Genomic DNA, 16,596 nt, shown 5'->3' with positions numbered 1-16,596 from the left:
GAAAATAGCACCTTATTTTCCTCGGGTTTTATCAGCAAATAAAATGTTGGATGTGTTGAACACATTATTTAGTATCAGAATATGATCAATCGTGAAACAAAAGCCAGGAAGACTAACTTAGCCATCCTCCAGTATAGCTAATGTGTACGTTTATTAACACTGTTGAAGGACCAAGTTCTCCTAGGTATTTTCAACCTGTGTCAGTGGGCTTTTTACTAGATAAAGCATTTTCCTCTAAGTAAACTAGTGTCTAATTCAACAGCTCAGATCTGTCTCTGTACTCCTGGGCAAAGCAGCAGTGCCTTGCAAACAGTGACCCACTGTCTAGACTCTAGAGCAGTGGCTCTCTCACTTTTTTACTGGTGACCCTTTTCACGTAGCAACCTCTGAGTGTGACCCCCCTTATAAATTAAAAACACTTTTTATATATTTAACACCATTATAAATACTGGAGGCAAAGCGGAGTTTGAGGTGGAGGTTGACAGCTCATGACCCCTCATGTAATAAGCTCGCAACCCCCTGAGGGGTCCCGACCCCCAGTTTGAGAACCCCTGCTCTAGAGACTGTAGAATACAGGGTAATGCGTCAGTTTCTGTAGCTGTTCTGCTCCAAGACCAGCCGGGGTCTGGCCGCAGGGCTGCTGTTGCTGCACAGCAGCTCCCTGGGAGACTGCAGAGAGGATTCATGGCCCAGCCAGGATTGATCCCGCGCCAGCTAGGGACCCTAGCTTCGCGCTGGTCACCACGTGCCTGGCCCCACGCGCACTCCCTTTTTCAGGAGACGTTTGCTACAGCCGCCCCCGCCCTGAACAGGTTAACTCAGCAGCTCACAAGCCCCGCCCCCTGAATGTGGCTCTATACGTGTACGGGTTCCACCATTATCCCGACCCGCAGGGCTGCGCACGCGCCGCACAGACACCGGAAGGCAAGTGCTGTTGAGCAACTGGCAGTTGGGCGCGTGGGGGAGCCGGTTCCGTGCGACTCTCGGTGAGTGGATTATGGAGCGCGCGCGGCCCCCAGCCCGGCCCAGCCGGGAGGTGCCCACGTGCGGCCCCTGCCCAGTGAAGCGTCCGAGCCCGGCGCTCGCGTGCTCCGCCGGGGCCTTCCCGTACGGGGGGAGGGGTGTGCGCGGCCGCCTGTGAGTGTCGCGAGGCGGTTCTGGGCGGAGACCTCTCCCCTGTAGCGACTCCCCCCGCTCGAGCCGCGCTCCAGCCCACGGGCCGCGCCCGCTCTTACCTGGGAAACCCGTGGCACGCGGGCTGCACGCGGCCCGGGGGCGGGGCCAGTTCACGGCTGTGTCCAGCGAGTGAGGGGGGCTGCTTGGAGCCCACCCACATCTCAGCACAGGGCTAGGGGCCGGGCTTCTCCTCGCCCACTCGGGGTCCGGGGTTTGTTGGGGGGCGAGGGGAAGTGCTTGGTTTAAATGTGAAGTGTCCAATTTTGGAAGCTAAGTTTGTTGTTTTTTGGTCACCTCTCCCTCATCTCAGCTAAAACGAAAAATGGCCAAGAGTTTAAGGAGTAAATGGAAGAGAAAGATGCGAGCTGAGAAAAGGAAGAAGAATGCGCCGAAGGAACTCAGCCGATTGAAAAACATCCTGAAAGCAAATGCTGATATTGTAATGGAGGAGGTTAAAGAAATAGCAACGGTCGTCACCCCCGAGAAAGTTAAAGATCAAGGTGGTGAGTTTGGTTTTAATTTTGCAGCGCTATTTATTGGTCTCCAGAGGGAAAAACAGCCTAGGTTCTGAAACATACAGCTGTGAATCTATGCCCTGGATCAGACACTTCATGGGTTCTGTTGGCTGAGCTCAGAGCACACCCATGGGGCTACTTGCATCCCTCCATTCCTCCCACGAACTCCCTGTGTGTGCCACCCTCCCATCTGCCTTTATTTCGTGGATTCCCTGCAACCACTTCCTCCCTCATGTCCCTCCCCACAGCCACCTTTCTGGTTTTCAAGCCTGGAATGGAGTAGCAAGAGGGATGGGGAGGGGAATTGCTTTTTTTAAAACTTCTTTTTCATTCTAGTTGGTACTAGTGACCCTTCATTTCACCCATCAACACTAGAGAAAAGACAATATCTGTAATCAATAGTAGCTTTGAACTGTAATACCATAGTCCATATTGTTCCTCTCTCCTAACAACAGACTCCATTACCAGCTCCTGCTCCTAAATTCCATGGGTTTGCACACTCCCTCCCACATCAAGCAACTATCGCCTGCTCTCAGCAACCGATACTTGGCTTGGGGAAGAGCATCTGACCAAATGCACACTCCAGACCCACTCCTTTGCCATGGCAAACAGCATTATTTAGAAGGGATCACCCTGTGTTGCATTTTTTTGGGGGCACAAACAAATCTCTTATGGAAACTCCTGATACTGTCAATACCGAGACTAAAAAAATTGTGGCATGTTTGAAGAGAGATTATTTCGGTTACTGTTTGTAAATCTAGTGCTTCTAAGTATCCTGTATGAAGCTGATTCAGATGTTTTTATTGACTTTTGTAAATGCTTTCTTTTTTCAGACGAAGTTAAGATGGACACACAGATTAAAAGAAACAAAAAGAATCTTTTAGACCAACATGGACAGTACCCAGTATGGATGAATCCCAGACAGAGGAAGAAGCTTAAGGCAAAACGGGTTAAAGGAAAAAACAAATCCAAGGTGGCCAAGGGATTAGCATGGTAGCTTCGAAGAAGTTTGAAGGATGGAAAAGAGACTATGTAGAAAACAGAGGCCACCTCAGGCTGGGTCCAGCTACCAAGTGTAAATTATCATTAAGTCTGGAGACTCTATTAGATCAGAAATTGATGAAAGGGACATCAATTTTATATCTAGTTAATTTAAAAGAAAATTAGCTAAGTGTTTCACCTGCCTTTGAGTCCTCTGACCAATATTTGTGGTTATGCGTTTTTAAATATTTTTCTCACTTGTTGCTGTGTTGGTCTTGAACACAGGAACAACTGGAGAAGCCATGGAACCAACTATGCACTGTAGGAGGTAAAATATTTTTACAGAAGCATGTTCTGTAAATTGATAGTGTCCCTCTAATTTTCCTGTAGAACTTTTTTTTGAGTTCTGATGTTTGTTTTAATATTGAAGTATTAAATTATGAAAACATATTATGTGACTTTATATAGACATTATAAACTGAAATTTGGTTCAAATTGAAACACTGAAAACCCAAGACAAATAAAAACGTTGCTAGTAATTATTTTTAAAAATTCGAATAGAAATGGTTATTTTTAAACAAAGAAACCTTGTGTTTGCAACCCAAACATTACAGCACTGAGAAATTGAAAGTAAAATAGACTTAATGGATTTTCATTGTCCATCTGAAAGAATTCAAAGGCATAAAGGGTAAAAATAAAAAAAATGAATATAAACTATACTTTAAACATTTTTCTGAACAGTTGTAATATAGGTAAATAAACATGTTGGTAATACATGTGTGATTTTTTTAAAGTAGACAAATATCTCCTTAATTTGGTATTCCTGTATCCTACTTTACGGAGTAGACACAAGATCCCAAGTATCGTGTGATTACATAGCAAATGCTATTTAACTACATCCAGTTACACGTTGCATATTAATCAACAATAGTACATAATGACAGATATGAGGATGTTACCCTATATCTTTACAAGACAGGCTCTTGTTTCAAAAATGGATATAATTAAGATCCCACTCATGCAATATGTTGCCCACTCAAGGATCTTTTACCCACAGATCCCCACCCATGTAAAGTGTATTCCAGAACTGGGACCTAAGTATTCTGATTGCCCAATGGTTACATGTCGGTATGTGTAATATGTGGTAACTGCAACACAAAGGAAATAAGATTTATGCTTTTTAGAATAAAGAGATACCAGTTTAAGGTACTATGTTAAAAACAAACAAATGTTGGTCAGCTTGGTGTTGTCATTACACAGGGCCGCCCAGAGGATTCAGGGGGCTTGGAGCAAAGCAATTTCGGGGGCTCCTTCCATAAAAAAAAGTTGCAATATTATAGTAACATGTATTTGGAAATGTAAAAAATAACTAGTGAAATGCATTCAAAAATTAATTTGTAATAATTTGAAAAAACACTAAATATATTGTTTAAAAACATTAAATGCTTTAATGGTATGTATATATTTGCAATTATATAATGGGCTGTTGCTGGGTGATGGTGATGGTTGGTGCCAATGGGCTGTCACTGCCTGGGGTGGTGCTGCTGTTGCCCAGGGCTGGATGGGGAGCTGGGCTTTGGGTTGGGGGGTGCCTGGCTCACAGGGACTGGACTCAGGGCTGTGGGGAGATGGAGTCGGGGGGTGTCTGGCTCAGAGGGACTGGGCTTGAAACTGGGGGTCTGGGCTGTGGGGGGACTGGGCTCGGGGGGGGGGGGCTCAGAGGGGCTGGGCTTGGAGCTGGGGGTCAGGGCTGTTGGGGGATGGGGTCGGGGGGTGTCCGGCTCAGAGGGGCTAGGCTCAGAGCTGGGGGTCAGGGCTGTGGGGGATGGGGTCGGGGGGGGTGCCTGGCCCCTGCCCTTTACTATGCCGCTTACTCCCTCTCCCGGATCCTCAGTGCGCCGCGTCCAGCGCTGCAGCGGCATGGTGTTTCCAGCGGGGCCTGAGCTCCCGCGGCCGCAGCTCGCAGCCCCGCCCCCTTACCACCTGAGACGCTGGGGGATGGGGGAAGACGGAGGCGGGGAGAGCCTCCAACATACTCGTGGGGGCCCCTGCGGGGCCCGGGACCTGGGGCAAATTGCCCCACTTGCTCCCCCCTTTTGGCGGCCCTGTTATTACATAAGAAATTTTTCCAGGTTCCAAGAGAATTTTTTTATTTTTTTATTAATGAGTTGTGGGAGGAGGGATTTCTTTTCCCTTTCAGTTCTCAAGTGAAATCAGGTGAAAAGGTCCCGCAGGACAGAACAGTAAGTGCATATAAGTTACTAAGAGGCAATTGGGGAAATGTATGCATAAAATCTATTTGAATATTGTGAATTTGTGTGTCTGTTTCCTATAATGAGACTTCAAATTTGACCTGGTTACTTAAGTAGATTAAAGTATAAACTTACCCAATATTGTACAGTTAATATATATTTGGTGTTTGTACTTTGAAAATATCCATCTGCTGATTTCATTACAGCTGTCATACTGCAAAACAGAAAATACATTTAATTAAACTATTTGAATATTAAATGTGAAATGTCCTTTAGATTTGAACTATCTTTAAATGGCTAATAAGGAAGAGAATATCCCGTGATGTTTTTTTAAACAAAAGAATTACCTGTTTACTGAGAAATTAAAAAAAACAAGTCACTTTGTATTTCTTTACTATTTTCGTTCAGTGGCCCACATTCTTTCCTGTATGTGTTCGCCCCTGTTGAGGTTTAAGGGTTTCTCAGGTGTGATTGAAGACAGAATTTGGCTGTTTCTAGGACCAGCAGAGGGAGCCTAGAGTTGTGTCATGTTTGTTTGCTCTTCAGCAAAAAAGAAAGTAGATAACAAAATCAGGGTAATTTCAAGCTCCAATATACATACCGTACTTGTGGGAGAGGAATCATTGATTGCCAACTGCACTAGGTTTTATAAAGTGCTTTGTCAATTTCTTTCCTGCTCTGACAGGACCAGAAGTGGGGGCCATGTTCCAGCTGCTTCATTTACCTTGCCAGCTGTGCCTTGGCACTCTCCCTTTAACCTCTTCCCCCACATTCCATCTGAGCCTCTGTTGCTATCACCACAGGTGGGCATGACCTGAAGGATTGAGTGTTTTTCAGAGGTTCAGTGGTGCCACAGGAAAATTGTCTTAGTCTGAAGAGCATCCGCAAAGAGCATCAGCATGGATTCACCAAGGGCAAGTCATGCCTGACTAACCTAATTGCCTTCTATGAGGAGATAACTGGCTCTGTGGATGAGGGGAAAGCAGTGGATGTGTTATTCCTTGACTTTAGCAAAGCTTTTGATATGGTCTCTCACAGTATTCTTGCCAGCAAGTTAAAGAAGTATGGGCTGGATGAATGGACTATAAGGTGGATAGAAAGCTGGCTAGATCGTCGGGCTCAACGGGTAGTGATCAACGGCTCCATGTCTAGTTGGCAGCCGGTTTCAAGTGGAGTGCCCCAGGGGTCGGTCCTGTGACCGGTTTTGTTCAATATCTTCATTAATGATCTGGAGGATGGCGTGGATTTCACCCTCAGCAAGTTTGCAGATGACACTAATCTGGGAGGAGTGGTAGATACGCTGGAGGGTAGGTATAGGATACAGAGGGACCTAGACAAATTAGAGGATTGGGCCAAAAGAAACCTGATGAGGTTCAACAAGGACAAGTGCAGAGTCCTGCACTTAGGACGGAAGAATCCCATGCACAGCTACAGACTAGGGACCGAATGGCTAGGAAGCAGTTCTGCAGAAAAGGACCTAGGGGTTACAGTGGACGAGAAGCTGGATATGAGTCAACAGTGTGCCCTTGTTGCCAAGAAGGCTAACGGCATTTTGGGCTGTATAAGTAGGGGCATTGCCAGCAGATTGAGGGACGTGATCATTCCCCTCTATTCGACATTGGTGAGGCCTCATCTGGAGTACTGTGTCCAGTTTTGGGCCCCACATTACAAGATGGATGTGGAAAAATTGGAAAGAGTCCAGCGGAGGGCAAGAAAAATGATTAGGGGGCTGGAGCACATGACTTATGAGGAGAGGCTGAGGGAACTGGGATTGTTTAGTCTGCAGAAGAGAAGAATGAGGGGGGATTTGATAGCTGCTTTCAACTACCTGAAAGGGGGTTCCAAAGAGGATGGATCTAGACTGTTCTCAGTGGTACCAGATGACGGAACAAGGAGTAATGGTCTCAAGTTGCAGTTGGGGAGGTTTAGGTTGGATATTAGGAAAAACTTTTTCATTAGGAGGCTGGTGAAGCACTGGAATGGGTTACCTAGGGAGGTGGTGAAATCTCCTTCCTTAGAGGTTTTTAAGGTTAGGCTTGACAAAACCCTGGCTGGGATGATTTAGTTAGGGATTGGTCCTGCTTTGAGCAGGGGGTTGGACTAGATGACCTCCTGAGGTCCCTACCAACCCTGATATTCTATGATTCTATGAATTGTAATCAAGTGAAGGTTTGTTGCAGCACAAGATTTATAATATGTTATAATGATGGAAAAATTTCAGCTCTTGCATCTTTCTTATAAATTATTTTTCTTGTTTCTGTTACCATATTGGCTATGACCCCCCAGGCTCTGTACAAACAGAACAAAAAGAGAGTCCCTGCCTGAAAGGGCTTACAAGCCAAGTCTAAGTGTAAGACAAGACAACAGATGGATATAGCTAGACAAGGGGATACAAGAAATCATTGAGATAGTGTTTGACTATCTCAATGTTAGGTAATGGTCTGTACAACAGCAGTCTAGTGGTTACTAAGCTTTTTGTAGACATCATGGGAAAGAAGGAGGAGGAGGATAATTTTGTGGCTGTTTATGGAAAACTCTTCGTAAGCATGAAGGGCAGTCTGGGAGAAAACACAAAGTAGGGTTTATCTTAAATATCTCTGTTCGAGAAATGCAGAGGAACATTTTGATAAGTAGATGGTCTGATTGGAAAAAAAATACTTTCATTGTAACGAGTAGTGAGGATCTCTCATGTCAACCAAGTGATAGTTTATTAGGTAATCTTATGATTGCATTTTTATAATTTTCCTTAATTTTCAACACTGTGAGCTTTGAAGTGTTTAGGAGGTTGTTTCTGTTGTATAATAGCACAATAAAAGGATAAAGATGAAGAACTTCAAATAGGGTTTTAAAAAAATAATTTATCTGAACCTCCTGTGCTTCAGTTCCACTGGAATTTCCTGCTACTGTAGCCATGGTACTGGAGCATAATTAGTGCTATAGCAACAATTTCAGGGAACCAAAAAAGAGTAGGGGAATATTTTAGGTAGTATTGAACTGAATTCATGTTTTAGTTCCAGCAGATGGGGAATTTTGAAATGTTATTTTCAGTTCACTTTTACATTTAAGTATCACTTAATTATTTCTTGGCTGGGGAGAGGTGGTGAATAATTGGTCTACCTAATAGATCTTTCCATCTCTAATGTGGTTAAACACCTCATTGCTGAATGATATATTGAATGGTAAATATTTTATTACTCTAAAAAAAATACCACATTCTCTGGGTTGAAATTAGTGACTTTGTCTCACTCCCACTACTGAAGGGCTAGGGGAAGGGCATAGGGTCAGTTTTTAGGAAGTATTTAGGTGCCTAAAGATGCAGATGCACCCAGTGGGATTTTCAAAAGCACCTAAACAGGTTAGGTGTGTCTCATTGAAATTAAGTAGATTTAGGTGCCTGAATTGCTTAGGTGCTTTGGAAAACCCCATTAGGTGCCTAGGTATGAAAATACCTTTGAAAATCTGTCCCATAGCCCTCGTGGCCAAGTGTTGATTTTACTTCCAGTAATTTAGTTGGAGGTGGGTTTATTCAAAGTACCTAAGGAAGAGAGAGAGAAACACCAGGGCTTTCTGAAAATATTTAAAGGTATCTTTTAGGAGACCCCCTAAGTAAAACAAATTGGAAGTGTCTAATCCAAACCTCTTTTGAGCTTTGGCAGTATGGAAAATGTTACAACCTATGACTTTTCAAACCGTCATGTCTCACAAAGGCTTTGTCTGATCCACTTTCTATGCAGGTGTGTGTGACATTAAAAATGGGGTTTATTATGGAAAGTTGCTCACAATCTTAACTGTAGTAGTCTCTTTGTAACTAAGGATGTTTCATAGGAACTTTTGTTCAAGGTAAACCATTTCCTGTAGGATTGTATAATTTTTCCTGAAATGATATAGAAACAGAAAGGTGGGACTGAAAGAATTCTTCCTGGAATCCTTGCCTCCTTCACCTTTCTCTAAAATATTCCATTTAATGTTCTCTTTAGCATCGGCATTGGAGACAGTAGTTGAAGAAAGCATTATAGCAGGAGGCTCATTTTTGTACAAGAATCTCCTCTTTCCATGACACTGGTTACTGGCTATCAAGTTAGTGTCTTTCAGGTGTTCCTAACAAAAATCAATAGTCTATGCAATGTATGAGATTTGCAGACTCTTATGAAGAAAATGGCAACGATGTGTTGGAAATCAAATACTCATGGTGCTTTTCTTTCAGCACTAAGTGTAATTTTGAGTATTTATATGGTCCGTGTCACCATCATAAGAGTGCATCTCAATCGTTAATTTATTCATAGACAAAAACCACATTAACACAGTTAAGGTTTGTTACCAGATTTGCCTGTTATTTTGTGGTACGCTCATTTATTAGGGTTCACTCTGCTCGGGTGTGTGTGTTCTGTAACTCTATCCATGTACTGCTTGTGTCACTTGTGTTCTCATACGGAGCTCTGCTCCCTCTGCAAGTTCCCTCCCAATGGAGCTATCCTGCAGGACCTAGGTTCCCCAGGGCTGGGTTCTTCCAGCCCCAGAATCAGACGAACACATACACACACATTAACAGAGCGTGTCTGAGAGGACCTGGTCAATCAGCACTCTCAAGCTGACCCCTTATATGTCCCTGGACTCAGTAATCTGGGTCAAGCAGCACTTGTAAGCTGTCACCCTGATATGCCTTTGGACTCTGCAGGCTGGATTGAACAGCACCTCCAATCTATCGCCCTCATATGCCATGGGCACCGCACCAGAATAGAGTACGCCTGAGCAGGCTGGGTCAAGCAGCACTTTCAATATGCCACCCTTATATGCCCCTGGACTCAGCAGGCTGGGTTGAGCAGCACTTCCAAGCTGCCACCCTTATATGCCCCAGATTCAGCACGTCCCTATCCCCCCTTTCATATTACAATTGTTCTGGTAGTAACCCACTCGATGAGCAAACCCCACAGGATTTTTAGGCGCTGCAGGAATCTTTAGCTTAGGTTCAAGGAGTGTTACTGCAGAGCGAGTGGGAAGTCAAAAAACATCTATGAGGGGGAGAGAGAGAGAAGCAACCAGCTTAACCATGAAAGTTGTTATTGCCAGCTAGTAACCATACAAGGGGAGCCAAACAAACAAAACAGTTATAATATTAAATCTAACTTAAATTTGATTATAAAAGTCAGGTTTAGAAAACTATGACTGATCACACAAGTCAGGGTCAGAAGGCTATACCTCGAGAGAGAGGGAGAGAGGGTTGGGTTCTCAGCACTCCGCAAAACTTGAATAGATCAGGGTTCCCGGGAGGTGATGGTAACTGAGGGTCCAGAGTGCTGGAAACAGGCAGAGCCCCCAGCATGATCACTCAGGAGAAAATGAAGTCCCAATGGAACTGATGCAAATTTTGGATACAGGCATCAGAACACTTACTTCAGCATGGTTAGGGGTTTTTGTAGGGAAAGAACAATGGTTCAAGGGAGAACACTAGATGGCTCAAGGGAGTATACCAAAATTTTGTTCAGGCTAGACAATAAGAACTGATCATTCATGGCTATGGGCGGTGTTCCTTCGAGGGAGCTCACAATGTAGTTAAGCAGCTTCAGTATTTTGTATACCAATAAAGAATTTATTACTAGAATTGGTCTGATAACTACTGAGCTGGGTGTGTGCAGACGTGGGTTCATTAACATCTGGAGCAGAGATCCCCCATGATGCAGTGCTTCCCTGCTTTTCTGGTCCCAGAGTTCAGTGCAGTTCTTGCCTTGGAATCTCTGTTCTCCATTTTGTATTCTAATGGAGATGCCTCCCTGTCCCATCTTCAATGCAAACGAGGCTAGGGGAGTTTCCTTAATCCTGTCACCCTTGTCCAGGGGGGTTTGGGTGTGTCTTCCACCGCCTTTTGTAAGTGTTCCTTCTGATTGGCTTTGGTTCAAGCAGAGGCTGGGGGCAGGGAGATCTTTCATGAGTCAGACAGGCTGGACACTGCGCCCTGGTTCCCCAAGAACACAGAGCTGATAGGTAACAGGCTGCCTGGTCATCCCTTGTGCCCTTCCAGAACATCAAGTTCAGCTACACTCTGAAAATCAGGAAATACATAGTTAAGGTAAGCACCATCCCTGCAATGCAACCTTAATTCTGCCCTATGAGTGATGCACCTACTAGCCAATAAAACCCATACTAGTATTTTACCTTTACAGATGTACAGAACGCTTGGGGAACAGTGCATATGAGCACTGTAGAACAATATCTAGATCCTCTTTGCTAAGGTGAAGCTTGCATTTAAGTTAGGTATAGCAACAGGAGCTATCTACTCCTGGCCTTCACTCAAAACACTGAGCGTACTCCATGCAAACCATCCCAGACTGGTTAAATGTTATGGCTCCTTCACCAGATTGCTGACAGTCCTCATCACAAGAACACTCCCGTTCATCACTACTGACGTGACCTACAGAACTCAGTGCTGAAATGGGACACGCTTGATGTCTCAAAGTACATGTGCACCTGACCTCAAATCACAGTGACAGCTGTTCCAGCCTGTTCCAACTAATCCCTCCATTCAATACGCCTACACCTAATGTGATGAAAGCAGCTACGTGCATACAGATAATTGTGGTGTTCGATTTAAATTCCAGCAAACAATGGCATGTCTTTTTGTCACTCTACTTCTGGTTATGGTACCACCCTTACTGAGCTTTTGCCAGCCCCAGGGGTTAGAGTTAAGATTGCAGTGAAGGAGTGGCATGTACTTTAACTATATTTCATGCTTCTTCATAAATTTATGTTTGCATTACCTTAACCTTTCATTTGAATTTCCTAATTTTTTGAACAGAATAAAGTGTGTTAAATTTAGGGGGGTATAGTTATGTATGTTTGTAGATAGAACTAAGGACAGAACTCTAGTTTTGCTCCATATGTGCATGTCATCTTTTAGATGTAATTTTGACCCGGAGTTACAAACTTTACCCTTAACTTTTTCAATATTGCTTTCCCAAAGGAGCATTTGGTGAAGTGCACTAGCTAAGAAAATCCTGAGTGACTGGGATTTGTTTGGAGAGAATTGGAACCATAGTTTGAGCTCTAGCTATGTCCAAAAAATTAGTTAAAGAACGAGCTGATTCTGTAAAATGCTGGGGGTTTTGGGATGGGGGCTGTATCTTAACCCTGTGCTTAAATGACCCAAATGTGGACCACTAACATTACCCTACACCAGGGGTGGGCAAATGACGGCCCGCGGGACCGTCCTGCCCAGCCCCCGAACTCCTGGCCCGAGAGGCTCGCCCCCGGCCCCTCCCCTGCTGCCCCCCCTCCCCCGCAGCCTCAGCTTGCTCGCTCTGCCGCTGGCGCAATGCTCTGGGCGGCGGAGCTGTGAGCTTCTGGGGCAGCGCAGCTGCAGAGCCCAGCCTGACCTGGTTCTCTGTGCTGCGCGGTGGCGACAGCGTGGCTGGCTCCAGCCGGGCGGTGCGCTTGTAGCGCCGCCAGCCACCGGTGCTCCAGGCAGCGCGATAAGGGGGCAGGGAGCAGGGGGGGTTGGATAGAGGGTAGGGGAGTTCAGGGTGGTGGTCAGGAGACAGGGGTGTGGATAGGGGTCGGGGCGGTCGGGGGGAATAGAGGGTTGAATGGGGCAGGGGTCCTGGGGGGGCAGTCAGGAAGGAGGGGGAGTTGGATGGGGTGACAGGGGGCAGTCAGGGGCAGGGGTTCCGGGGCAGTCAGGGGACAGGGATAAGGGGTAATTGGATGGGGCAGGGGTCCCAGGGGGCCTGTCAGGAATGACAGGAGGGGTTGGATGGGGTGGAGGGGATCTGGGGGCGGTCAGGGGACAGGATGCGGGGTGTGTGGATGAGGCAGAGGTCCTGGGGGGGCCATCAGGGAATAGGGGGGTTGGATGGGGCAGGAGACCCGGGGAGGGCAGATAAGAGGTGGGGGCTGGGCCATGACTCCCTCCCCTAACTGGCCCTCCATACAATTTCCGAAACCCGATGTGGCCCTCAGGCCAAAAAGTTTGCCCACCCCTACCCTACACCCTCATGAGACAGCAAATTTTCAAGACGATCCAAGTAAGCATGCATATTTTAGAAAACTTACAACAGTTGATGCAGAAAGTGATGTTCAACCTTAACTATAACAGAGCAAATGCTCTGCTATAATTTATCCTCACACCACCAATGGAGGTAGAGATGTACTGTTATCCCTAATTTTATAGTGGCGGAACTGAAGTACATAATGCCCAAGGTCTCACAGGAAGTCTATGGCGCTGCTGGAAATTGTACTAAAAGTTTGCCAAGTCTTAGGCTAGTGTTCTAACCACTGGGCCGTGCTTCCTCTCCGAAACAGCCTAAACATTCTTGTGTTTGTGTAAGACATCTTGTGAAAACACCCTAAATTTAGATATGATTAATCTAGTGTATTCTACTCTGGTTCTTAATCCATGTCCTTAAATGTGAAACCTGAGCATCTTCCAACAATGCATTAAGCAATGTGATTAGTATTTGTCAATTGTGGGTCTTTCCTTCTCTTTTTCTGTCCCCAAGGGGAAAACTGCTTGTGGATTTTTAATTTTATTGTTTTGCTTGTTTTAAAAAACAAAAATCTGAGCCCTGCAGGCCCTCAGATTGTCCAACATTTGAGAAGTCTAATTGCATCACTTTTTAAAAATTATTTGGCAGACTGTCTGGAATTTTGTGTAGACAAACTGAAGAACTAGACATTAGGGCCAGGCTGACAATCTGTGCATGTTGCTGAAATGCAGGGGATCAGAGTTCATCTCCTTAGCATGTCCCTTGCTACCTGGAAGGTAGAATCATTGACTTCAAGGTCAGAAGGGGCCATTATGATCGTCTAGTCTGACCTCCTGCACAATGCAGGCCACAGAATCTCACCTACCCACTCCTGTATCAAACCCGCAACCTATCTCTGAGCTATTGAAGTCCTCAAATCTTGGTTTAAAGACTTCAAGGTGCAGAGAATCCTCCAGCAAGTGACCCGTGCCCCACGCTGCAGAGGAAGGCGAAAAACCCCTAGGGCGTCTGCCAATCTGCCCTGGAGGAAAATTCCTTCCCGACCCCAAATATGGCGATCAGCTAAACCCTGAGCATGTGGGCAAGACTCACCAGCCAGGCACCCAGGAAAGAATTCTCTGTAGTAACTCAGATCCCACCCCATCTAACATCCCATCACAGGCCATTGGGCATATTTACCGCTAATAGTCAAAGATCAATTAATTGCCAAAATTAGGCTATCCCATCATACCATCCCCTCCATAAACTTATCAAGCTTAGTCTTGAAGCCAGGTATGTCTTTTGCCCCCACTGCTCCCCTTTGAAGGCTGTTTGGAGGTAGTACATTTATCAGCCTTGTGTAACTCCTGAGCAAGCCTCCCTGACCAATACTCCATACAGCACTGACATGCTCCTGAGGAAATGGGGTCAATCCCTCCGTGGCTGGAAGTGGAGTTGCAACCCCCGGGGTCGTGGGAGGGAGAGGAAATGAGAGATTCCCTCTAATCTGTCTTCCTGTTATCCTCCCACCACTAAAAAAACAAACAAAAACAAAAACAAACTGTCTAGAGAAAGGGACTGGATGGCCTGAGTGATTGGTAATGAGAGATGGTGTTTTTTTCATCTCTAGGAGACTGATTCAAATTCATCCTAGTGACAATCATTAGTGTCTGATGGCTGTTCAGTGGCCTAAGTAGAATGAGTTCGTGGTCTCGTCTCAGTCTAGTTCCTAGAAAACATGTCACAATTGGCACTAATTAGAATATTTATTGACATTCTGAGTAAAGACGCCATGAAGAATGAACTACATTCTCACTCCAAAAAATGATTTAATCAGGAGCCAGTCTAAGAAAGTCTGGACTGCTGTACCCTGTGTTGTACCAGTTCTGTGAGTAAATAAAAACACTGATCCTTATTTTGGTGAGCACTGTTTGCTTTAATGATATTGTCCAGTAGATGGCACCATGAGTATCAGATACAGTTTTGGGAACAGAGGAAAATTCTGATCCGACTTTCTTAATATGCTGCAAAAATGAACTAGTCAAATTCTTTTAAAATAATTTTGTTTCAAGGGAAAAAAATCACATTTCTAATATTAAAGAAAATTAAACTTTTTTAGTTTAAATATACCACTAATTTTCAATCAACATTTTTTAACTTTATAAAAGTCACTTATCTAAAAGAATAAAAAGTTTTACAATATTTGTTTTGCCTTGCTACTATTTTCATAATTATAACTATAGCAGAACACACTTAAATCACACTAGTCATTGGTATTTCATGCTCAAATTTTAAAATATCTTAAAATTATTATTTATTAGGAATGCCTTCCAAATTCTTAAGATTTTCCCACACTGCCTTTTTTTAAAAAAACATATCATTCCATCACTGAAGAATGTAAAAGAAGCATGTCCCAAAATGTAGTATTCTGTTTTTTAAAGAAAAGTTTTTTGCCAGACTCTAATATCAATCATTTCAAATGTTCCCATGAAATTAAAAAAAAAAATCACTGAAAAGAGGGTTGTTTTGTTTGCTTGTCTTGTTTGGATTTTAAAAGTCCCATGTGGTGGTTGCAGCTCAGATATTCTGGCAGGAAAACCAGAAAGTGAAACTGACCAGAAACGTAAGTAAAAATGTCTGGGCTGTTTTCATTGTCCAAATGTAGATATATGCAATAACTTAAATCAGCAGCATAGATGATGAAAAGTAAATTGGATTTTTAAAATTCTTAAGGTATCATTAGTCATTAGGAAAGGACATTTGTTGTTTAAAAATGAATTCTAACCAGACTACTAATTCTATAGTAAAAACACATTTTTCAAGAACTCACAGAAAACAAAACTTTTGTGCTTCCAGGACTGTTATTGAAATAGCAGGAATCTAGCAAACACTGTTGCTACAGCTGCACACATTCCTTACTCTATTATTGATGCTAATTGGGAAAGTAATTTCATTTTTAATTTCCCACGAATGTATTATACATAAGGGAATATAAAGGTAAAGATAAAAACTATTTTAAATGTACAAAAATATGTCCCTTTAATTCAAATCTTCGAGAACAAGATTTTACTTCTAAAAATAGTAATAATCCACAAAACAATTACACCATTGTACAGTTCTATTAATTTATGAACTAGTGTTCAAAACGGAGGAACTGTTTTCTAACTTTAATAAAAGAAAACTAATTTTGTTTAACATGGAGAAATATACTTACACACAGAAAGATAAAATAATAACAGGCACACACAATTAATTTACATGCATATGTACAGTTACAAAGTAATTGGACATATAGGCACTGTGGGACATATATCCACTTCAGGGTCTGATCCTGTACCATTTAAATCAACAGGAATTTTGCCACTGGCTTTTATAAGTGCAAGGATTAAATCCTAAATGCAACCCCAGATTTGTTTAAAGATTACATGAAAAGATGTAAATAAAACACATGCAAAATCTTTTTTAGACCCAAAACTTTTGCAGATTTGAGTACATAGGATGATTTAAAAGTTGCAAATATATTTGAAACAAAGTATTTGCAGATGACTTCCTCTTTTCCCTACATTTCCTTTGAAGACTTGAGTTTTGGGTTTTCCTTGTTTCTGTTGAAGACCTCACAAGTGCAAGAAGCAAACTAAGGAATACAGCTTCTGGCCAGCCCTGCTAACCCCAGTGATTGTTGCATGGCAAACAAAGAACACTCAGATGTTCATATGG

The 16,596-nt window shown here is 43.7% G+C and overlaps 1 protein-coding gene across 1 annotated transcript; it reads left to right on the top strand.

Annotated features, from left to right (window-relative positions):
• The first annotated feature begins 900 nt into the window (after positions 1-900).
• LLPH (LLP homolog, long-term synaptic facilitation factor) lies at positions 901-3,446 on the top strand. The gene is made up of 3 exons (XM_024208053.3): positions 901-986; positions 1,487-1,679; positions 2,525-3,446. The coding sequence occupies exons 2-3, from the start codon at positions 1,499-1,501 to the stop codon at positions 2,686-2,688; spliced, it is 345 nt and encodes a 114-aa protein (XP_024063821.1). The 5' UTR covers positions 901-986; positions 1,487-1,498; the 3' UTR covers positions 2,689-3,446.
• The last annotated feature ends 13,150 nt before the right edge of the window (positions 3,447-16,596 follow it).

The sequence above is a fragment of the Terrapene carolina genome, unplaced genomic scaffold (assembly GCF_002925995.2).
Source record: "Terrapene carolina triunguis isolate 2854851 unplaced genomic scaffold, T_m_triunguis-2.0 Scaffold68, whole genome shotgun sequence".
Taxonomy (NCBI): domain Eukaryota; kingdom Metazoa; phylum Chordata; order Testudines; family Emydidae; genus Terrapene; species Terrapene triunguis.
The sequence above is the reverse complement of the archived record's forward strand: the minus strand, read 5'-3'. Positions and strand labels throughout refer to the sequence as shown.

Bases quoted from the DNA above. Each gene is read 5' to 3' on its own strand.
- LLPH (XM_024208053.3), top strand. From the start codon at position 1,499: ATGGCCAAGAGTTTAAGGAGTAAATGGAAGAGAAAGATGCGAGCTGAG. The intron at 1,680-2,524 runs GTGAGTTTGGTT...TTCTTTTTTCAG, and splicing joins GAAAGTTAAAGATCAAGGTG to ACGAAGTTAAGATGGACACA.